Source organism: Amphiura filiformis, chromosome 11, assembly GCF_039555335.1.
Source record: "Amphiura filiformis chromosome 11, Afil_fr2py, whole genome shotgun sequence".
Taxonomy (NCBI): domain Eukaryota; kingdom Metazoa; phylum Echinodermata; class Ophiuroidea; order Amphilepidida; family Amphiuridae; genus Amphiura; species Amphiura filiformis.
In genome coordinates, this window is record NC_092638.1 from 42,735,142 (window position 1) to 42,761,379 (window position 26,238).

A 26,238-nucleotide genomic window follows, 5' to 3' on the forward strand; every position below is an offset into this window, starting at 1 on the left:
GTTTGCAAGTCCATGCACAGGGGCGCCGGCTGAATCTCTCCCTAACAGGAGTGCCTTTCATTCCCAACATACCGTGTGCATTCTCTGAGACGTATCATTGACGTCACCTCCTTATCAAACGTAACTTTTATTCATTTATGCAAAATTAATGTATATTCTACCGAGATATGTACGTTGATTGGAGAGAAGTAATGAGAGGGGCGGGGCTTTAGTATCCAACCAATGATATCGTGTACTGTGGGCAGGCTTGCATGGCCGCTGATCCTTGGTATGGTGTATCAACCCTATCCTCGTTGCAGTCCGTGTCCTGTGGATTAGGAGAGTAGTTCGGCTGTACAACTCGGCATCTTGCTTTAAGGTAAATCATTATTTGTATGTAATTAATATTTTTGATTTTAAAAATTATCTAAACTTTTTAGAACTATTTATATCACGAAGCATTTTCCTGGAGCTGATATCTTGCTATCGTATCCAATTCAACAAATTGTTTACCGCGTCAAAGCTTGTATTTGCAATTCGGATTGCTATTTTGGGGTTTGTGTGCGCTGCAAAATGAAATCTGTTCTGATGCTCAAATAGATAATTTCATTCTTGCACGGTTAGAGGGTATTAAACATCCTAGCTGATTTATTAGCCAGACGGATTTCTTGTGGGATTGTTATAATAAGTTGACTTTATACCACCACATTTAGTGCTAGGTAAGTGCAATTCTAGATGCTGTCAGTGTTATTTCAAAAGTTCATCTTCAGATGAAGGTTAAGGGTGCACACGCTGTTTTGAAGGATATCCTACCGGCTTTCAAAACTGTATAACTGGAAGACATATATAAATGAGAATGACGATTAGTATTATGATGATACTAACTAGGGCAATTTTAAGTACAGTTTTGCCACGGATAAAAGCATAGGTTGCATGCATTGTAAAATTAGCTTAGCTAATACGAGTATACAGTTCACATTATAAATTTGTATATTCAATTGATATGAACTATTTCTTGATTTTTCACTTCAATTTCAGCACCAACCTCCTGGATTTTCCCCTTGGATTTCAGTAATAAACCTCGGACATCATGGCAGATGATCCTGATCAATTTTTGTCTGTGGGCCGGAAGGAGCAGCTGGACAGTGCTGCTATGGCCTTCGACACCAAGAAATCATGTTGGGTCCCAGACGAAAAGGAGGGTTTTATCTCCGCAGAAATCATCAGCACAAAAGGAGAGATGGTGACCGTCAAAACCCTTACTGGAAAGGTACGGATTGCGTGGTGTGCCGCCATTTTGTATTGTTAAAAATCATTTGGATTTAATGAACTAAATATTCGTGTGTTGTGTGATAGTCATGATAATACACCAGCACGAATCGTCACGTCAACTTTCGTACGATTTGAGTTGTCATGTTGCTATGGTAACATCGTTGAATGTTTGTAATGGATGACTGTGTCTAATTTCCATCACTTGCAAAGTGACACATGGATGCTTAAGGATTATTTATAAATGTGATTCGGCTATAATTTATGTGTCCCACTGCAAAGGGTTACTTATTAACTGCGATAAAAAGAAACAAGAAAAATTAATTTCCATACATGTAATTAAGCTAAACCATTCTTACATTAGTCAAAATTTGATCGTATAATCACGTTTCCGGTTGCTATTGGTAGAGGAATTTATGTATGTAAGCATTATTTGCAGCATAGAAAAAGAAAATTCGTTATAGATAAATTCAAGAATTTTACAAGATAGTCTAGCATTGCGCAAACTTGACGTTTGAAACACAATTACCTGGGCAATGAACCCGGCAATGAACCGCCCAACTCAAATCAAAGGTCACGTCATGTAACAGAACATAAGACCGATATAGTTTGCCACTGATATTTGTGTTATCCTAAATTCAGTTTAGTTTAAATATTAGTTTATTATTTCCTAATGCTCTTTTGATATTGGAATGTAATCACTTTGTTCCGTCATTACCTGCTGCTATTAATTATCAATATATAAAGTAAAATGTCACAACCGAACGCAAAAAGTACAAATATTTACCTTTTAAATGCTTTTAAACATTTGATGTAACGGTTTGTTATGTAATCAGGTCAAAGATCGCTTTGTGTTTATACTATAGTCATAGGCAATATTCAACAAAACAATATGCGTGCGTCACGTTTGAATAAAAGTTGGTAACCACTTTGGGGCGCTGAATTTGTTGTCTTTCAAACAGATTTTGACACTATGAGTTGCCCCCTTAAATTATTCTCCCATGTGCATGGTCGTACAGGGGTAAAAAAATTAACTTAAGCTTTATTTTCAAATGTCAAATTCGTCTGGCCACATGAATATAAAGTTTGTGCGCGTGCGTCATATAAAAGGTCTAAGGTCATTTGTTATTGTTCAGGTCATGTTTGCTCCAATTATCGAGTGAGGCTAGCTAAGAGGTTTCAGAAAAGGAATTGGTTGTACTATCTGCGATGACGGTTTAGTATGTTACACACCAAAGAATTTAAAGATTAATAGCATTAAATGACCTTAGTTTTTATATATAGTGTATTCTTCATAGCTTCACACCACAGATAGTGTAGAATATTATTATTATGAATGCCCTTATTTTTTATCCCGTGTACCATTATACAAATTAACCATGGACCAAATTGATCCGGTCCTTCTGAGCCACATAATTTCTAATAACTATATGTCCTATGCGCTCAAATGTTACATTTGCGTGATCCTTAGGACCGGACCAATAATTTGATATGTTTTTCAGTCAATTTGGAGCATTTAATTTATTGTTGACCCATGAAAGATCATATGAAAGGATTTTCAGCGGGTTTTTTTTAAGGTGATGGGGTTCAAAACACAGCTTGCAGACTACGTATTCGAATTCAGCACCCTCAAATTAACTCAAGCAGTGTAGTTGCCAGCTTCCACTTAATAATGCCGAACGCCTCTAAAATAAGCATGTTTTTTCATTTCTGAACTAGTCTAAAAGTTCATACTATGACCGCAGGGCAAGTCACCTCGACTCTCGCCTGCTTAGTTCCAAATAAGGACCACGTTTTAACAACTAATTGTTTACACTCAAATGTCTGAGAACATAATTGCTAATTTGAGATTGAACATAAGTGATATTAATTATTATGTTGCCTTAATTTACACCACCTTAATATTAACATTAAGTAGAATTACCACTAATAACAGTGTAAGAGTGAAAAGGTTAAAATATGAAACATAGAAATAAATAGGAAATAACTATAAATAAGTTATTTATTTATTTAGTATCACAAACCATTTTTTACTGCTTTTGTTCATATGTTTATTTAATTATACAACTTATGAATTAATTAATTCTTCATAAGGTTTATAAGGGTTTGGTAGAATTTGTTTACAATTCCGTTTAAAACAATGCAAAAGTCACGCAAAGTCTCTAGTGCTACACGCAAAACACCTTTGTATTTCCACCTGCAAACAATTTAATTTTCACGGTATACATAAAGCTTTTATGTATGATTGTCGTATACATTGTAATTTTTGGAGTATTAAATGGAATTGTTTCGTATATTTAAGCGTATACAAATTGATATGCATTATAAAAATCTAGTAGCCTTGTATATCTTGCAGTATACATGCAGTAGTAGTGATGTACATGTATTTTGCTATGTCCATCACTGTATGGCTCGTGAATGGAATAGATCACATGTGGTAAACTGCTCTGGACATTAAATACCTTGAACAATTTGATTTTGAATTGTTCCTTTAACATTTGTAATTTAACATCTCATAATTGTAGATAGAGGAACACTTTGATAATTAGAATCACCCATCTGTAAGTAAATAGGTAAATGACAAGAACTGAAACTCTACAAGGACTATTTGAAAAGAAAATGACAAATATTTAACTAATCGTATTTTGTTTTGTTTTAACGCTTTATTCATGAAACAATGATCTAAACCGACGATGTTTTACGTACAATATTGGTACGATCGACAAGCTTGTATTGATAGGTAAATTAGCTGCAAATACGTCCAATCATTATTTCTTTTGGAATGCCATGATATTAATAATAATAATAATAATAATAATAAATAGACTTGTAACGTATTTTAATACTTAAAAGTTACCAAAATGTAATGATTTAACTTGTATTAGTTTAACTGACATAAAGCTTTATATGCAATACTGATAGGAAATGAAGTTTAAAAAAAAAAGTTATTACAATACTTGAATAATTGTTTTATGACAATAGTAACATTTAGCATGATTACAATCCCTCTCTGTGTGTAACATCAGTATAACAACCTAAAGTGGAATAACCCTATTACTACGTAACATACAGGTAATACTATGTTTGTGAAAATGTATAAATGGGTTTCTATTATGGAGTATAGTAAGCAATATATAACTTTAAACCTATAGATCCGTATGCACAAAACAAGTTAGACCAGGTCTCACTTTAGACCTGGTCTAACCATGGAGGTTAGAATTAGGGAGAAGGAATTTTTGGGTATTTACACTGATAAAACATACCTTATTCTATGTTTTTGTAGATCCTTTAAAGGGCAAATACATGTAGCTTAATATTAGATGGCTGCAGTTCAACTTCTGAAAAGATAAAACGATCCTTCCCTTATTCTAAACTCCATGGTTAGACCACATCTAACGTTAGACCTGGTCTAACTTGTTTTGTGCATACGGACCATAAAGTATAATATAGACTGAGTACTGGTTATAAAAGATTCAAATCATCAATCCTCATACTGCAGTTACTGTTCATACACAGTGCTCTCACCATTGAGGTGTGACCTCTACAAACAGTGTATGTTAGAGGTATAGGGCATTTCCTAGTTAACGTCACTGTGTGAAAAATAACCGGCCAATATTTATTGTACTCTCTGAAATTCTAGGAAATATAGTTTTGTAATATGTCCTAAATTTTTAGCTAATTTAGATATTTGGAAATATTCGTACTTTGGTGTTTTAGCAAGTAGGGAACGGCATGGCCTGCAAAATTCCCTGTGTAAATTGAAAAATCGGTTTACATAATATGAGTTGACCTACCAGTTGACCTATGATGTCAAATGTTTATATTGAGGACGCCCTCTATTGTTTCACACAGGGCAAAATACTAGTAATACAGAGTATCTATGACCAGTGGTCTATGGCAGACCACATGAAATGTTTTCACACAACCTATCTTGAATAACTTTTTTTTAATAATTTTATGATATTATGCAGCTTGTAGCACATGTAAACAAGTTTGGTAATATTTTTTTGTATTATTTGCCTTGAAACAAAAGCAAACAAAATCAACTCCATGTAGAATAATTATAGGGTCGTTCAGTTCAGTTCAGTTCAGTTTTATTTCAGTTCAGTTTTATTTCTTTTGCCCTGCAGGTTTTAAATCACAGAACAACAGAGAGCGTCCCAAATGTAAACATATGTCAACTCATCTACAATAATTAGCTTATTTGTTTACCTAGTTGCCACTTAACTAATACAAAACTAACAAATTAAAACCTATTGAAACCTACTTACCGAAGTCGTCATTGCTGCTGACAGGTAGTAATATTTCCCTGACCTGCTAAATTATAGCATAGAAATATGAACTTACATGTTTTCCTTGTCTAAACAACAAAATGTATTGTTCATTTGTTTCAAATTTCATTTGTTATTTGTTCACCTTTAATGATACACTAGAGCATGCAAGTATTACACTGGAAAATAAATCATATTTTTGTTTACTTTTAAAATTTACCGTATTACAAACTTAAATTGCATTCAGAATTTGACTCTTTTTTTTCTCTTTCTTTCCATCAAATTGCAGCAAGTAACATTGAAGAAGGATGACACCCAGCAGGTGAACCCACCTAAGTTCGAAAAGATGGAGGATATGGCCGGATTGACTTACCTCTCCGAAGCCGGTGTACTGCATAACCTGAGGCAACGTTACTATTCAGGTCTCATCTACGTAAGTACTAAATAATGCATGTGGTAGAGTCTACACTTGGATTGGAAATGATGCATAGAGCTAAAAATCGATCGATAGATTACTTGAATCAAATTAATCAATCAACCAATCAATCAATCAAAGCAAATCCAATGTCTCCTTAGCACCGATCTTTTAACGACAACGATAACATGATTTTGTAGAAAATGTGACATTGTGAGCAATTATTCAGATGTTCTTGTATTTGAGAAAATATGATAGTCCTGCTTGTCGAGGTACCAGTCCTTGCAAAGAAAAAGGAAACAATATAAACTATCCTATTTGACATGATTTGATAAAGCTTAATGTATCATTTCCAAACATATTTTGTGAACAATTGTGGATTTTTCTTCTACTATAGTAAAATATATAGAACATGATTTCATATTGGCTATAATAAAGCGACATCAAGTTAAGTATCCACTTTTTATAGTAATGTGAGACAACCAGTATTATACGGACATGCAAAATAATGCGAAAACTTTCAGTTACAGATACAAACTCCATTTTCACAACATATGCATGGGTAATCCGATCGAGATACTTAATTTTGTTAGGTAGTTCTTATATGCTACAAATCACTTGATAACTTGGTCACCTAAACCGCGGCTTAAAATTCCGAAATTACGGTACTGGTTAGCATTGGTAATACCAAAATGAATCAAGCACACGCCAGAAGCAACTTGCATTACTAAAGCAGGTTGGCATAGTGTAGCTATAGATCTCCTCTATCCAGTGATACCAAAATAAGTACAAATATTCCCCACATAATGTCGCTATAACGTCATAATGTGAGCGCGCCCATGCCAATTTGGGAAATTCTGGCTATGTGCAAAAATATAGGTTGAATTGATTTTCGGCTAAAATGATGGCCGGTCCTACCCCGGTAAGGTGCATTATTTTATCACTAAAATGAGCACAAAAGATGGATCTACGATTAGCTTAGGTCGTTTGGGCGTAAACGCGTGCGTTTTTCATGATGGATAAAAAATCTTAGGGGGGGGGGGAGGTGGTTCGTAGTTCTAGGATTAAAGAAGATGTATTTGCAAAGCTTTAACAGGGACGTTTTTATTTGGCATAAAAACAAATTTTGGCAAGAAAGGTGTACATTAAGACTAAGAAATGCCCTCTGGTTACATGCCATAAATGGACCCCTTCAGCACAAAATTATACCAAAATTATTTACATATGACATGCAAAATATATACTGCGACATCTAACGTATGCATGTTTTGGCACAAAAAACATACCATAGTCATGAAACTAAACCATTAGCATAACAGATTTGGTACGGAAAGTTTGCACTTGGCATGAATAGTCGACGCAAAGGGTATAGTCTAGCAGAAACGACATATTTAGCTTTAGGAGTAGATTGACATTTAAAACCACCAATGCATATAGAGACAAATGTACATTTTGGCACGAAATTACATTTGACATAAACAATGTAATGTTGGTTAAAAGGTTTGCATTGGGGATTAAAATTCTGGTAGCATACGTAAATATTCATTTGGCAAGTTAAAGTTTAGACATAGATGATGTCAAAGATGCCTTTTGTCAAAGCATTCTAGTGACTTTGTCTTTGTCAATGAAATTCCCTCATTTGGCACAAAAAAGCATACTGTGTGTTATAAAGTTATTATATATCTGGAGCATAAAGAGGAAATATTATGCAGAGTTTTGACGGGAAAGGTTTTATTTGGCATAAAAAACTAAACATAAACAACAAAACAACAACATGTATTTGACATAAAAAGTAAACTTTTTGTCATAAAAAAGTACACATTTGTAACACAATTGACACATTTTTTCAAAGAAAATTGTATATTCTGCATTAAAACCGAATGACATTGAAAAGCCCTTTGCATAAATGGAGCCCTTCAACACAATGTTATACCGTTAGTGTTAATGTTAATAGAATAGTGTTAGTGTTAAGAGAATAGCTGACAGAAACGACATATTTAGCATCAGGAATAGATTGACATTTAAAACACCAATGCATAGATAAATGCACATTTTGGCACGAAATAACATTTGATATAAATAGTGTAATTTTGGTTCAAAGATTTGTATTGGGCAATAGAATTGAGGTGGCATACGTAAATATTCTTTTGGCAAAAAAAATTAAGATTTAGACATAGAAGATGTCAAAACATTCTAATGCAAAAAAGCATAATGCGTTATAAAGTTATTATTTGGGATATAAAGAGGATATATTATGCGGAGATTTGAAGGGAAAGTTTTCATTTAGCATAATTAAAGAACTAAATTTGAGCAAAGAAAGTGTACCTTTAGCTAAAAGAAGCCCTCAGTTAGAAAATGTAAACATGTTGTATTTGGCATAAAAAGTTAACTTTTGTCTTGAAAATTGGCATTCAAAACCATTCCTTTATCATAAAAGTACGCATGAATAGGAAATAAACATGAAGACAATTAAAATGAACGAAGAGGTGTCTTTGGCATTATCAGAAAATTAGAAAGGTATAATCTCTGGCAGTAAGATTAATCGAAAGTATGTGTTATTTATCCATCTGAATGACCTTTGACCTCTATACTCATGCATCGTTTTCTGTGCCATGCTATATTAAGCATTTTAAAGAGTCATATAGAAACAAAAATTGTAAATACAAAAAATTGTAAACACGCATTGAACATTCCACTTTAATTAGAGCACCCTTTACATTTCTTTTAAAGCAGATTTAGCTCGTTAACATTCCTAAATATCATAAAGGCATGTTGATATGCCAACTTCGTCTATGCCACATGTGAAAGAGCATAATTGACTTTCATCCAAATTATGAGGTTTTGGCTGACTCTTTGATTCAATACATGTGTTCCTAAAATAAATGTTACTATTTTTAAAATTGGACCAGTAGACAAGGAATGTCATGATACCACTAAGTTGAGTATAAATATTCTGTTCATGGTATCTCAAACCAGAGTATTTTAGGTATGCCTTTGCATGGGTTTTTTTTTCAGAGTGTGCCACACACAAATTACCGGTAATTAATATCGTTACGAAGTACGGAAAAACTATATAGTTTTTAAACTGCAAACCAGATCCAAAAAGAAGAGTATGTTAGAAGAAAAAATTAAGTTATGTTATGGAATACGTTGGCCATAATCGTGAATATCACGAAGCTTTACAAATATGTGTGCATGGTGAAGCAGTATGACAACACATCAGACGTTAATTGACACGTTTTTGAAAGCGAACTTATTCCCCATTCCATTTGAAATTACAAAAATATTATCAACTTGCCAAATTACACACAGCTCAATCATAATTATTGTTAATTTGACCAAATTTATAAATTAAGGGCCAAAATTTGAGTGTGTTTAATTAAAGCAACACAAAAAAGTCAAAATGAGAGCAAAATTTGGAAAGATTTTGAATGCTTTGATTTTTGTCGAATCCATTGTCAGACAACATGCCGAAAATACAGCTTACAATACAAAGTTGTTATTAAGTAAGATTCACTTATTTTCTCAGGTGTGTTATGTCACGGATTCTTATGAAAATAATTGCAATTATGAGCAATTATGTATTGCAAGGTAGCTTCTATTATTAGTGACATATTATTTTGGAAAGCTTTTGGCTCTGGTTTTATTTATGATAAACGTAGTTTGAATGATAGGAATAATTCTGTTAATTCTGTTCCATAATTAAAATAGATTTGTTTAAACATTTGAAGAAACACATACCGTATTTGTACCGGTTATTTTCGCATTATGGCAAATCGTGTTCAGCGATGATTTTTTTTGACGTTTGTATAACGTTTCGCTAATTAAAGAATTTGACATTGCTCTGTCAAATATTGCAAGACATTGGTATGACATTATCCTCCAGTTGCAACTTTTACGTTAAACGGAAACAGGGAAACAACTTTAATTCGCTGTCGAAGTGACGTAATAATCGGATTAACTACCATAGCAATGGATGAATACAATTTTTGAATAGATCGCCATGCACTACAAGCAGATTGCACTAATCACCTGAGTATGTGACCAAACATAGATTGAATACAATACCGCTCTTTTCAAAGATACTAATCTTACAGGTGCGAGTGATTAGCATTTCTTTGACATTTATGGTTCAATGCAAAAATAACGTGAACGATGTAATGCAGGGCGATCTATTCAAAATTGTATTCATCCATTGCCATGGTAGTTAATCCGATTAATTATGTCACTTCGACAGCGAATAAATGGGTATGCGGTTCCACAAACAATAATCTTAATCGAAGATCCCAGCGAAGGTGTAAAAATAAAATTGTTTATAAATTGCCTACTTCATTAAAATTTTCATTGTGTATTTTTGCTACGAAACATTTGGCAAAAAACAAGGGAAACATCAGCATTGATACAGTTGAAGCCCCATTCAAATACATGTAAACTGGCTTCAAAAAGAAACTTATAATTTTTCACAAGGTCATATCTTAAAATCCTGTCTATTAAAATGAACAAAAATTACACACAGGATTACTTCAATACTCTACTCTAAACACATGTCAGTAACTAAGCAGTTGTCCAACTGACACAACAGCAAAATGCACTTACATGGGACACATTCACGGACCACATTCACAGCCCAACAGGTTTCTTTTGCTGGGTTCCAATTATTCGCCTGTGAATGTCAGTTCATTTTAGTGTTGTGTCATTTCGACAACTGCTTGAAACAAAAGAAAATCAACAACAACAACAACAACAACAGCAACAGAAACCATATTATGTTGATATCTCTTGAAAGCGTCAATCATGTGTAAACTTTGGCAACACAAATCAATAAGGGTTTGTTGTCAATTTTTATGGAACACAATCGAAATAAATATCAGTAAGAATTGCCTTTACATTATCCAAAAAGGGAGTTATTAAACAACTTGTAAACAAACGTTTGCAAAGACACTGTGCTAAAACAAAATTTAGCTTTCAGTAAAATGTTGTCATCAGCAGCATGTCCTACTTGTGTCAAATGGTGTTTATTATTAATTAAAAAAATAAAGTGTCAACATGCCATCTGTCTGAAGCAGGTTCCGGTATGTTAATGTTATCCATTTTCTAGTGTCAACTTTTGCGTAAAAGTGTTGTGTTTTGACGTCAAGAGACGTGTAGCTCATGTAGTATCCTGGCTGGTGGCCATCTTGGATGCCACGATGAGCATTCTTTTCATGTCAGACAAAATTAATACCTTTGCCGCCATTTTAGTTTCAGACTATATACTATGATCAGTCCTAAACTGGCGAACCTTATAACACTGCAGATTGATATCAACATCTTCAAAAGAAACTCTTGCCTAGTGATATGTTCTCTGATGTATATATAAAAATAGTTGATACGTGCCGTACATAATATGCGCAAATATTAAACAAAATGAACATTGTTATATTGCACAATTTTTGTTTGACTAAACTTGGATGTTTCGCTAAATAGGTGGTGACCAAAGAAATTGAGTAATTGGCAAAACATAAGTGGCTTTTTTTGACCAACATTTTTGTTCTATAGTCTATTCTAGCTAAAAAGCAAGTGCGAAAATGTCCATAAGTTGTTGAAGATTTGTTGTAATATAAGTAGGCGTCGACAAGAGCATAATTTTAATTTTACAAAACATACTTGACTATTATGATCACTCTACAAGACAGGTTTGCATGAATTTTTTCATAGCGAGACTTGCATTGTTCTGCACTTTAATTCACAGAATCAGCAAAATACAAAATCATCGGAAGTATTCCGTCACTAGTCGTCTTCAATGATAATTTCATTAATGTTTCAATCAAGGGCTATTAAGTTAGTCGAAACGTGGTCATTATTTGCTAACCACACTTTCTTGGCGGTATGTGTAAATATTAAGTAATCAGTTATAATAAAAGTAAGATAAACATGATTGAAAAGTAAATTTCCTACATTCCAAGTGACTGATGACACACTCCATATAGGGTATTCAGAGCAGATAGTGTTGCTTAAACTTATTCTTACTCCAGGAGCAGAGGATGATTTGGCAATTATAAAAGCGCCCGTGCGGTTTCTTGGGCAAAATAACCCCAATTCACAACTGTTTACATGCAAATGGTTAAATTTGAATTTGGACAGATATATTTACAGTAAAAACACCTTTTAAAGGTTGGTCGATTTCACATTTTAGTTATGTACAGAAGGCTGGAATGATCCTTCGTGCATACATCACTTTAGATCTGAAATCAAACCAACCAATAATGACACACGGCAATTCTAAAACAACATCGGAGTTCAGATGGATTTGAAAAGAAATGGCTGTTGAAACTCTAGTGATAACACTTTTACAGTGCATGATGGGGCTTCCTAAATCATCCTCTGCTCCAGGAGCGAGATCTGGCAATTATAAAAGCGCCCGTGCGGTTTCTTGGGCAAAATAACCCCAATTCACAACTGTTTAGATGCAAAAGCGCCCAATGATTTCATGTTTTCGTAGCAAATGGACTAATTTCCCTTGCAGATCGCAGAAGATCAGCTGGTATGTCTGCCTGACAGATTAAAACATAGAACACAAAACAGCCCAAAATGGGCGTCTAAGTCCTTACTTAAAAACACGGAGATAAGATGGTTGGAGATGGTTTGGACCCCCAGTGATTGCCCATCTAATCAATGGCATAACTGACGCGTTGACGGTCTTCGTTGGTATATATATGAGTGATTAGTGTGAAATTGTACCCAATGCAAGGGAGCTTTATACAGTTTATTAATAGTCAAGATTTCTGTTTTAGTTAGTGTTGTCGTTACGGTTTAGCGGTATCGATGGTTTAATGTCAGATGAGATTGATATATTCCAAGGGATTCAGGAACACAAAATCTGGCGTATTACCAGCAATGGTTTAATTTCGAGAAATAAAAGAAATCTTCATGATCCCAGCGTGTAGCGTATGAGATGGTTTAATCTCAACGAGATTGCTTAAAGGCCCATTCAGTGATCCCAGCGTGTAGCGTATATGAGATGGTTTAATCTCAACGAGATTGCTTAAAGGCCCATTCAGTGATCCCAGTGTGAGTGTAACAAAATTAAAATTTGCTAAAAGTGAAGGATAAGTCAGGTATTTTTGAAATTAACAATTTGACAAAAAACGAAGAAAACAGCAGTATTGAAAAACTTGAAGCCCCATTCAAATACATGTAGCCAATATTTCGCTACTTAAGTAGAGAAATTACAGATTCGTGTAAAATGTCTTCTATTGTCTTTAATACACGACTTTCAGCTTAACCTGAATTTGATGATTTTTACAATCCTCCCGATGAGCAAATCACTGAATGGGCCTTTAAGTTTAATATATTTTAGTATATTACATAAATATTTCAAACGTCGATTAAATGATGTGTCAAATAATTACAGCGTGTATCTCAAAAAAAAATGTTACAATTGTAAATAGTTTTTTCGATAAGACAAAGAGCGTTTTAGAGCTTTTGTTTTGAAGTGACAATCAATATACTGGGCATGCCGAAATTTACGTGGTCCCATTTCTATACATTGAGCCATAGGCAATTCAAGAAGTATTGATCATACCACGATAAGTATAGGGAATAGTGGACCAACTAGGATTTTCTCTACTTATGTAAATCCCCATATATATAGGTGTAGTTGCTTAAATGGGATGAGACAAAAGGTGGGTAAACAAAAGGAGCCTTATCATTTTAATATTATTTAAAAATAATAAATATTTCAGACGTTACTGTAGCAACCATAGTGATGCCATGTGTCAAATACTTCAGTCGTTAATGCAAGCGAGTACTTAGTACTAATAAAAATATGGCGATACCCTGAATTTTCAGATTTGCACTACAAAAGTACAACAGAAAGAATATTTGCTTGAAAACTTTATCTAAAGTATCTTTACCTCGACATGCTTTGTATCCAGACACTTTTCTTTCTTTGGTAAAGAACCCTTTATGATAACGATTTACGGATTTGTTATGATCAATATTTGCCTTAATCATTAAACGATTCCTGATGCAGATTTAAAATGATACAGTATCAACCGAGAGTAAGCTACTAAAAGTAAAACATTCTACTTACGCAATCTTATAGTCATAAAATCAGTAGAGTACTTGTTCTTCAATTAATTTGCGAATAAATAACCTTTATATCCTTTGAAACTATTGGATGAAGACCATTTTTGTGTTTGATTGCTGCAAACCACACACATTAAAATGAGTAAAATGTAATTATACATCTGCTCAAGCAGGACAGAAGATTTAATGAGGTTGACTTACGGAAAAAATAAACCACCCAATGGGTCTTTTCAAGTTTTCCGTATAGCTCATTTTAATATATTGTTCTGCTTGTGGATCATCGGAATTGTGCTTTGTATTGATATATGTTTCTACATTCATTATCGCTCGCTAAAATCCATACCAATCAAACACAAGAATTTGCCATATCCCCTTAAGAAAATGAAAAGGTTTATGCATATTCTGTTTCCCACATACCGGAGAGGTTTTCATACTTTATGTCCTAATCAGGCTCACAATAATAGGACTTGTCAATCATATCAAAGACCTTACAATAGGCGTTACCAAACAATACGAAAAACTTGAAACGTCCCAGTGTGTGGAATAAATCTAATTCTCATTCGAATTTTACATTGTATTGCTCGCAATATTTTGACAGCACATACCTGGTTCTATTTTTGTTTGATAAGTTCATTCAGCTGCATCATCAGATCTAGTGAGTGAAAATGGTATTATTTTTGGAACATTTCTCGGAAATAATCGGGACACCCTCTGTTTGTTTGGTACTTTTACTTGGTGGAGGTCGGTAAAACTGCTACCGAATCCCGAATCAAGTTACGCTATTCTTTGCAATATTTAGGTACATTTTATTTCACTAAAGATGGTGCCAGTGACTATAGATGAAGAAGTGAATTATTAAAATAGTAAAAATCAAAATAAGGATTCAAGCAATCCTAATATCTTTCATTACCGGGATTATCAGTGATTTACCAGACCAGAACACCCCAAAATTCATATAATTAGGTGTTTGCATTTTGAGATGACGCTATTTATGAAGGAATCTGATAAAGACAAAATCTGACATGAAAATGAAAGTAGGATAAACGTACTTTTTATTATTATGTGGTTAACCTACGACTAGCAGTCGACGCTGGGATTACATTATATTATGTGGTTAACCTACGACTAGCAGTCGACGCTGGGATTACATTATATTATGTGGTTAACCTACGACTACTAGCAGTCGACGCTGGGATTACATTATATTATGTGGTTAACCTACGACTACTAGCAGTCGACGCTGGGATTACATTATATTATGTGGTTAACCTACGACTACTAGCAGTCGACGCTGGGATTACATTATATTATGTGGTTAACCTACGACTACTAGCAATCGACGCTGGGATTACATTATATTACGTGGTTAACCTACGACTACTAGCAGTCGACGCTGGGATTACATTATATTATGTGGTTAACCTACGACTACTAGCAATCGACGCTGGGATTACATTATATTATGTGGTTAACCTACGACTACTAGCAATCGACGCTGGGATTACATTACAGAGCGAATTATTGTTCTATGAAATACACATATTGCGTGATCAAATTGGCCTGTATGTAATTGTGGATCGTTTGGTGGTGCAGGCTCTTTTGTACAGACAATCTCTGATAATTCATTTAGCTGTGTATATTTCCTCTTTTCACACAATGCTGATTTTATTCCTATTGAAAACAAATACAATAAATACTTTCCATCGAATTCATTACGCAATGATACCTTTGAAATAAAAATGGAATTCAACCGGGAAATACTGACGATATTTGTTAAACTTAATAATAAATTTACTATAAAGGTAAAGACAGACGAAGAATGTTGTCCACGATATGAAATTGGATAATGTTGTAAGAAAGATAAAAGGAAACTAACGGTTGGTGATTTAAAAAAAATTGGTACATTTATTTCAATCAGCTGATATTTACGTTGGCACTACGGTACATAATGCTCAATCTCAATGTCATTGTTATTGCCATAGGTTATTTCTGTACGATGGAATGTTGTTGCCTAAAGATATTTTGGCGCTAACATCAGCTGTGGTCATAGGTCTTCATGTGGTGTTTTTTAGTCACAATAGTAGTAAAATCACTTGCAATATTGTACTGATTTCAACAATTGTGAACCGTTCCCCCAAAACAGGAGAACATGTTAAAATCATGGTTCAATATAAATCCCCAAACGTTTTTGCACCATGAATACATTTTGAAGATTTGCAGACATTTGTCCCGGGTCCTTTGTTGTAAAATTATAATTATGAGAAATAAGTAATTGATATCTCCAATTCCACAGCATCACGAGACATAACATAAACAAACAATCACACCATGCTAGGGAGAAGTAGACCAACTAGGATTCTCTCTGCTTTATGTAAATCACCATATTTTTGGATGTAGATGCTTATAAATGAGATGGGATAAAAGTCATTGTGTTGATTAATTATACTGCTTTCTACGGACATTTCGTGGATTGTATCGTTTTGGGGACACACGCTTTTGGAAGATATTTATCAGAAATGTTCATGATAAGATCTACAAGTTCATTCAACTACTTACATGCAGACGTTACGAAAACAGAGTTTCCATTTTCAATGCTATTTTTGCAATGACGATCTGTATACAGCTAATGCTGACTGTTAGCCGAGTCGCCAAAGATGAAGTCAACACTCTCACCGATCACCTTAACCAATTGGACCTAAGTTTACCTATGAAAAGGAAGAGGAGAGCGAAATCCCATTTAGGACACCTTGATTGTTCGTCGTGATGGTGGATCAGTAAAGTTATTGGTTTGGGGCAATACAACGTGAGGCACGTTTTTGACGATCTGATATCTGAGAAAAAAATCAACTGGCAACTCGGTTGCTAAGCAGCAGTCAACATCAGCTGTATACAGATCATTGCAACAATAGCATCGAAAAAGAAAACTATCAGTTTTCTAAACATCTGCATGATAATGGAATTGTATTGGACTAGTCATTTGAACCAACAATCTGAGATACACGTCGTATGGGTACCGCAACAAAGATTCATTTAAACTCAAGTATTGTATATTAAGGTTAGCAACTATTTTGTATTGTTGTGATTTGGTAGTTCACAGCATCTTGCGAATGGTAGTGAGGTTTGACATAAATTACATTGCTCAATTCATAGCGAGCGTGTAGAAGAATCTAAATATCACAGATATACTTTTGTAGATCCTGTGGTTCTTGAGTTATGTTGTACAAAGGGCTGAAACAACAACACTTTTGTAAAACGTACATAACTCATTAGCAACAATAAATTAAGCAAGTTTTCAAAGTATATGATTTGTAGAATGCACTCTTGCAAAACATCAAAGTGTTATTTTTCAATAACATATTGATTCAGATAATGACAATCGATTTTTTGGTTGCTTCGACCAACAATACCTCGTCCACCCTTAAGAAGCGCTTGATACTACAACTATAATGAATAAGTTTGATTGTTACAAGCAAGGTTACAACTATTACAACGTGATAGTGTTTATCGTGAATAGTTTGCTGGTGTGCTTAAACTTTAATCTTTGTGATTAGTAAAAGATAGCTTGTTTTGAATTTGGGTTTGTAGCAAGATAATGACATTTAAATTAACAACGAACCATGAATATTGCGATAGGCTTATGTCATGATGATAATGGCAATAACAATACTATTATTTCGAAATAATAAATGATGATGGAATTAATAATAAAAAAACAGCAACAATATAGTGATAAAATTAGAAAAACAAAGAAAATAAAACAACAAATATTCTAATGTTATTTAAATAAAACTTAGAACCTTTCCAAATCCCATCTGACCTTTCCTCAACTGTTCCCACAAGCATGATGATAGTGCCCGTCTAATACTGGGTTCGTCGTGGATGGTTACATATAATATTATGTGTACTCTTTAACATACCTTCCATGTTGTTTTGGCACTTAATTTCAATAAACTTCATATCTTAAAATGGAAGCCGCGGCACAGAAAAGCACCATTATTGTGTATGCTTCCTAACTCAGGCTAGTATGACCTGTTTTGGCCGAAATGAGTTCTGGTACGATACAATGTAAGCTCATGCACCGTGTGTATCATACGAATACGAATGAGCACACAATAGTAATACTCATTGTTCTGGTGAGAAAAAGCAACAAAGATTGCCAAAAATATATTTTTAGAGCTCGTTAAAATAGTTCTCAAGTTTATTAAGAATAAACATTCAAATATTTAATTTCCCAATTCAAGCTTACATATATTTTTCTTATTTCAGAAAGAAATAGGATTGTTTTTTACTTTAGCTAATAAATCATACTTAATGTTTTGCTTCAATGTTTCAAACCACCCGGCGTAACAGTACTATGACCCTATTGTGAGACTACTTAAATTGCACCCTATTGCGTGTAGAGGTCTTGTCCTTAAAACAAAACACTATTTTACCTGAAGCATTTTTTAGAGGAAATTTCTTATAAAGTAATTCAAAAACATATACCTTGCGGAGACTTGTTGACTTAGGTTTCTTGTTTTAGATTTTTACATTCTATAATTTGCACATGGGTTTTATTAAAACTTCAAATTTCAATACAGAGAAATACAGCATGGGGTAATGCCAGTTGACTGGTCATGGCGACGGTTACAGGTTGACATCAAGTTGCCTCAAAACAAAGACTTCATGTACACAAATATACCTTAATTCAGCTTTTGATGGCATTTAAAATTTAAAATTCCGATTGTTTGTTACTTTCGACTACTTTGTATGTAAAATAAAGCATTTAAAATAACACAGAGACAGTTTTTAAATGGGCAGTTCTGAACCAGGCAAATAAGCATAGTTATATTCCTAGTGCTTAGCAATTGCTCCTATAATTCACAATAAGATTACGGTAATGAATCAATGGGCAATATAAAGTAACCTACTCGTACTTTCTTTTAAAAAATCAGCTTTATAACACTTTCTAGATTTTATTGCCAAATAATAGCGATTCCAAATAAATTATTGGTCAGTTGCTAAGCTAATGACCTTGAAATGGTGTTATCATATTCTTAATACTCTTTACTCATACATTCTGAAAGCAAGGAGACAAGTGTATTGCTAACCCATGATTGCATTTATGTAAGAGGAGGTCATATATATTCGCATCATGGAATCGGTAGCATAAGCTACAAATTGTTAAATATATGAGTTGAATTGATGTCAAATGTTCTATAGTTTGCACCGTACATCAACCCACAAAAGAATATCGCATCATTTACTCATAATAAAACTACCCAACAGTACATTTCAATTATAAAACCAATACAAAAGAATCTGTTCTGGATTTTTCAAAAATCATTCAGCCAAAGAATGTCGTTGTTGATGACAAAAAGGTTTTAAAGTTGTATAGGTAAATACTGTTGGATAATAGTTTGTATTTGTTCCAAGTGGACTTTGTTCTATCCGGTCAGAAAAGTTTTTGAGGTCTGGATGTGACATTCTAAACAAACTTTAATTGCTGTGAGATCCCGTGTGAGATGGACCGGTGGTTAGCTCTTAAAAATATCTAATAATTCATTTATAGCTAAAAATAATAAATAAGAATACAGTGCCAATTATGTTACATGGAAATGTTTGATACATAGTAACACATAATATGTAAACGTTATACAATAGTGCGACGCTTTACCATGTTTACAACAAGAAGGGTACGGAGCAAAGAAGAACTTGCAAGACTTTTATGCAAAATACACTGGAATGAAAAAGAATATACATTTTTTACAGCTCATATCATTCAAAGAGCCAAGAAGTATTATGCTATGAATATCATACATGTCAAACAATTACAACAGTACTTAATAACAAAACATGTAAACGTAAAATGAAGTGGTTTGATTTGTCTATATAATTACACAGTGTACAAAGTTCGATACAACATTGTACAAGAAGTAAATACGTAGTCTGAAGTGGGTACTGTAGACTTATTATTAAACTAACAATTGCGTCATTATCCTCGAATACAAATATACTTAGGACATAAATGTTTCAAATGGCCATTTGATGTTAGGTTTTACTATCCATATGGATGGATTCATTGGTTAGTGTTCAAATATGTTATTTATTTAAGAAACAATAATGTTGTTTTTTGTTACTTGTTTAAATATTTTAGCATGAATTTAACATGTGACAAAAGGCAGAGAAAAGTTGTCACCTGGCAAGTAACAACATCTTAATATATATAAAAAAAATCAAACAATTTATGAAAGGATGATATATTGGGGAAAATATTGGAAAATGTATTGATATAATGGAATATTCTGAAAATTAGAAATGTGCTGGTATGATTTTCTCCATAGATTTCGAAAAAGCGTTTGATACATTAGAATGGGATTTGTGCATTTCGGGGTTTAAAATTACTATGGTTTTGGGGATGATTTGTGCAGATAAATGGATCAATCTGTTTTATACAGATATTGAGAATTGTATAATAAACAATGGTTACGCTTCAGGTTATTTGAATATTTCTACTGGAGTTTCGCTAAGCCCTTACATTTTAATACAGCAGAAATTGTGGGTACTGCTTTGAGGAATGAAGGGTTTCCGAATGTATTATATTAAAACCAAAATAAGCTAATATTAGGATGACATCCTTATATTAGTGGATAGCAAGAAACGTTCTTTACTCAGAAATAATAGAAATACTTACTAAATTCAAAATATGTTCTGGATTATGTATACATTTTGATTAGTCCAAAATTATAACGCTTAAAATAAATTATTCTGACGACTTCCTACTTATAAATTTATCTATAGTATTTGTTTAACTAATAATATAGATTTCCTTAGTTCATTTTGAAAAGAGAAGAATATTGAAACATTGGTAGTTGATACATTTGTGAGATTGTAAATGTTTTTTTGCAATAATGTTAAATTGTTTTTGGTACGGTCTATGGAGTGAAAATATAAGAATATTTTTAACCAAATTTTTTTTGGGATACATTACAATACTTTTGATCCTAACCCTTTCATTAATTATGTAATTGAAATTGGAAATGGAAAATTAATCAAAAATGATAAAAGGTGTGGTTTATATCAACACGGTATATTTTCACATTATTTGGTAACATTTCTTATACCAACATTTCTTATACCAATGCTTGTTTTGTACTCTCAATTGTAATTTTTGTTTTTGTTTCCGGCTTGACGCAAATAAATAGTTATTGCTTCGGAATTAACAAATAGAAAAATGATTAAACTTCTCAAGTATAATGATGGACAAAATATCATCAAATCCGAAGTACATGTACATTTCAGTCCCCAGTCCCAGCCATATTCGGGTCCTAAATTTTAATACAATACAATGTACACGTATAGGCCTACACATTTTCCTCCGTGCTCTTATCAGGCCACAAGACTTGGTTACTTTACCAATCAAACCCATCATGTATCCCATTTAAGGAAATAATGATTGTTACTACTACTAGGGTGTATCTAAAGATATGTTACAATTTTAAATATTTTGGTTTCGACTAAAGAAGCAGGTACATTTAACAAAAATATATTATTTTTTATAGGGTTTTCCAGTGTGATTTAGAGCTTTTATTTTAAAGTGTCAGCCAATATACTAGGCATGCCAAAATTCACCCGGTCCAATTTCTATACATTCAGCCATAGGCAATTCAAAAGGTATTGATGACACCACGCTAGCATAGGGAAAAGTGGACCAACTAGGATTTTTCTATAAATGCAAATCAGCATATCATTAGATGTAGATCCTTAACATGATTTAAAATTGGATGGATACAAGCAATTGCGTTAAGTAATCGGGCTAACAAAGAGAGTCTTTATATTTTCAATATTTCTTTAGATTGTAACATTTTGTGAGATATACGCTGTATGTTAAATGATATTAACGTGAAGCAAACCAACATTTTCAAAAGTACCTTTTCCACAAAATATAGTATACATGTAAAAAATCTGTTTTGTACTATGAACACTAGAGGTAAAATTTTTTTAGTTGGATCATAGTGCATGTACACTGTCGTGGTATTTGAATGTAGGTTGCTAGCAACTTTTGACCTTTCGAAAGGGAGATACCAAAGTTAATTACAGGTATCTTCCGCCATCCATCTTTATGATGTTACAATGAGTCATTCAATGAAGTTAGGCGAGTTGATCCATTAAAGATTGAGCATAATAGCACATTAGAACTTTATTTTTCTAAATAAAGGATTTTAGATGCTTATCATTAAACTAAGCATGGTTAGAATTCGATTTGTATTTATAATACGCATTTATACACAGGCCTCCTATGTTGTTCTTTTTAAATTTATTTAATTTTTATGTCTGTATTTATTTATTTATTTATTTATTTATTTATTTATTTATTTATTTATTATATTGTTTGTGGTGCCTTATGGTGCCTTTTTGTTGTTCTTAAATCACTTTATTTGGTTAATTTCCTTATCATATTAAATATATTAAATACAAAAATAAAACAGCTTAGAAACTTTTGAAACTAAACGTATACTATTAACGTTTCATAATTTCCAATACTGTTACAAATATATTTCATTCTTAATTTTGAAAACTTAAAAGTGGTCATGACAGTTAACTATAACAAATGTTACGCCTTTCAAAATGATCTGTGTCAATTAGGCATATGAAACTGTAGATTGTCTTAGTGGCTACATGGGGTGTGCCTACACGTGCGTGTGTAGCCAAAGCAGTAGCGGTTTTCGTTCATACACACAGTAACGTCTATATATGGTTAGGTTATGCCAATGGATATGTCAAGAATGTATATGTGCTGGGTCATCCCAGTGATGCTGCATGCATCTTTATCGGGAGGATGTATGATGGTGATGGTATAATTTTACATACCTAGTATGCTGGTGAAGAGGTCATTAACTACGAGTTTCATCATCTAATTAACATTGTAAAAATAATCAAGCATCTGCATTAATTTGGATGGCGTTGCAAACGGTTTACTGTAATTTTCATAGTTAATCTTCATAAGCTCGAATGTAATTTTTCGTATGAAACAACAGAAAATGTTTGTACATTTTACGACTAGTCTCAAAAGAAACTATAATCAAAGACTGAATTAAAAAGACTAGTTTGCGTCTGATGTCATCTGTCAATCAAACTCGGGCACTGAGTTTCTGAACAGGGCGGTAAAACAGGGCTAACCAGCAACTCTTATGGTTGATTTTATACCTTCAAATATACAAACCGTCTCAAAAGTTAGGTCTTAGTAATGGGAAACTTTCTTTCCTGAAGGCACCATATCAACAATGTAAAAGTACCGTGATTTTTCTGTGATTCCTTTTCTCCGATTGGCACCAGATGAATAAACCTTCCTTTACGCACTACTAACCAATCAAGGGTCGTGGAGAGTTTGATTGACAGTGATGTCAGACACAAACTGGTCTTTTAAATTCAGCATCGAAGTGGTTACGTAATTCTCTTGGTTACCGGATCACGCTACTTTGGTATGCCTTCGAGTGCCATATACTTTATGTGGTGATCATTTCGATCGTGGTTGATTACTCTATCGCGTGATCCCGTTGACATAGTAACATTACGTAACTTCGATACTAAATTCTGTCTTTAGATTATAATATTTGGCAGCTAAGATCAAATTTCGTTTCATTCAAAATACTCATATTTCATTGTACTCAATTTCTTACTTAGCATTATTAACTTCGAACTATCAAAGCGAAAACGTGATGTTTTATGGTATCATAAACACGATTGGCCACCCATGTTTACATGCATGACATGCTGTTTTACTCACACAAATGATATGATATAAAAAAAACTATATAAATAAAAATTATAATAGCCGTATATAAAAAAATTTTTTAACTAAATAAAAAAAATACTCATTACTAATAATCTGAAAAATCCTAGCATGAGCATTCTTGAAAACAGTTTATTTTTCTGTATCTATTAAGCAAATAATAATAATAATAATAATAATAACAATAATAATAATAATAATAATAATAATAATAATAATAGATAAATTATAGTTCAATAATTATAATTGTAATGAAGTGTTAACTGTACCCTCAGTCTACTGAAGAGGGTTGCACCACTTCCAATCAGATTTTATTCAGCACGCTAAAACGCACGCAACAATTGACCACCAAATGACATGTAGGAAACACGGGGTAAGGGCGACCCTCGGCCCGAGAGGGCAGAGGGGGAGGGGATTAGTGTAACTCCGCATACTTTGTGTTGCTCTTATGAAAACATTCTAAGGGCTTTTGATTTCAAACTTGCTATTTATATTAGAATAGTGCCTTCCTTTCATATTAAGCCAAATATTTGGTAAAAATTGTTTCTAAAAATGTTTTTACGATTTTTTTAGCCTAAAATTGTTGCTTTGTGTTTTGTGCACAAATGGGATTTTCCATATTTCTTGACGGCTGACTCACATATTGATTTCATAATGACATAATAAGTGGTGATACTTATATTGATAGCAAAGGATAGAGGAGAGTCAGGAGACGCATATCTTTTCATATCAACTAAGATTATATATATAGGATATCCAGGGGTTGCAACAACCCTCCCCTCATCGGTAGACGTTTTGCATAAAATTCCTCCAGTACACACAAAAACATTTTTACATAACGTTATGTAAGTATAGAACCTCGTAATAATAAAGCAAAATTTACCTCAAAACTATGTAATATTTACTAAATTATGTAAAATTATTGTAGTAGAATAAAATTATACATAATTTAGTAAATATTGCATAGTTCGGAGGTAGATTTTACTTAATCATTATGAGATTTTATACTTACACAACGTTATGTAAACATTTCTGTGTTTCTACACTTGAGATGGGTTACCCTATGAGACTTGAGGTCTCTAATGTTACAACTCTATCATTTTTATGATTTTTTTTTCGAATTTCTTGTCTCAATAGTTTTTGTAATCTATAATTACTTTTATTATTGTGTTATTCTTATTGTTTATTTTATTTATTTTGCGGAATAAATCACTGATACGAGGGGTTATACCGTATGGTGATTGGTGTGTGTTTTTCGTGTGTACTTCGAGAGCAAGGTATTGATATCCCAGTTCTTCTCCTGAGATGTAGGTCAAGACCTTGGGGTTTATGATTTGCGTAAAGAAGTCTAAGAATACTAAATATGCTAATAGGGTATTGAGATTTTATTTTCATTGCATTAATTATTATTATTATTATTATTATTATTATTATTATTATTATTATTATTATTATACTTAATGTCCTTTTGATTTTTTCCACAGACATATTCAGGTCTATTCTGCGTTGCCATCAACCCCTACCGAAGACTGCCCATTTACACAGACAAGGTGGTGCTGCTGTACAAAGGAAAGAGACGAGCTGAAATGCCACCCCACGTCTACTCAGTGGCTGACAATGCCTACCATGACATGTTGCAAGGTACGTCATACAATTGACATGATTTTTTTTTCAAAGCAAAAAAAAATTACAAACATTTAAATTTGAAAGGCCGATAATGATTAAGCATTTTAACAAAACCCTAATTAATAAAGAGCATCCAAATTAAGGAGAATAGACTACCCAGCAAACACAAAAATATTTTTAAAACGTTTTATACATGTTATAGTTTGGGTTTTGGTTTAGATAAAAACGTTTTAATAACATAAAATGTCGGGTTATATAAAGGGCATGGAAATGTTTTAAAACGTTTTGCATGAAAACACACTACAACAATATTTTTAAAATGTTTTTAAAATGTTATTGTAAAATATTTTTGGCATACATTTTTTTGCCAAATATTTTGTCAACACTTCAATAACATTATGTTAGAATATTTGAAGTAAGTTGTCAACAAATGTTTTTGAATTTTATGAAAACATTTTATACCCTTTGTATGTCTTTTATATAACCCGACATTTAAACGTTTTCTGGCAACCGTTTTCTAACCTTTTGCGAATAAATTCGAAAACTGTGTTTGCTGGGTAATCATTATCAACTGTAATCAGTATAGAAAATCCACAGGGGCGGGTCCACATTAACGTAATTGCGACGCACCCCACTAAAATGTAGAAAAATAAGGGGAAAGAAACAAATAGAAGTTTTAGAAGGAAGGGGAAAGATATGAAGAAATGAGAAGAGAGAAGCACCTCACTTCATATCATAAATACATCCCTGTTCCTTACACGTGTTTGATCACCTCACTTCATATCATAAATACATCCCTGTTCCTTACACGTGTTTGATCACCTCACTTCATATCA

General features: G+C 33.1%; 1 protein-coding gene across 1 annotated transcript in view; it reads left to right on the forward strand.

Annotated features, from left to right (window-relative positions):
• Window positions 1-220: 220 nt before the first annotated feature.
• The window catches only part of LOC140164866 (myosin-16-like), an 83,480-nt gene continuing 57,462 nt past the window's right edge, over window positions 221-26,238 (forward strand). Inside the window, exons 1-4 of the mRNA XM_072188247.1 lie at window positions 221-358; window positions 1,018-1,249; window positions 5,809-5,952; window positions 25,261-25,417. Of these exons, the coding sequence (XP_072044348.1) occupies window positions 1,070-1,249; window positions 5,809-5,952; window positions 25,261-25,417 (481 nt within the window). The 5' untranslated portion in view covers window positions 221-358; window positions 1,018-1,069. The remainder of the gene's footprint in view (window positions 359-1,017; window positions 1,250-5,808; window positions 5,953-25,260; window positions 25,418-26,238) is intronic.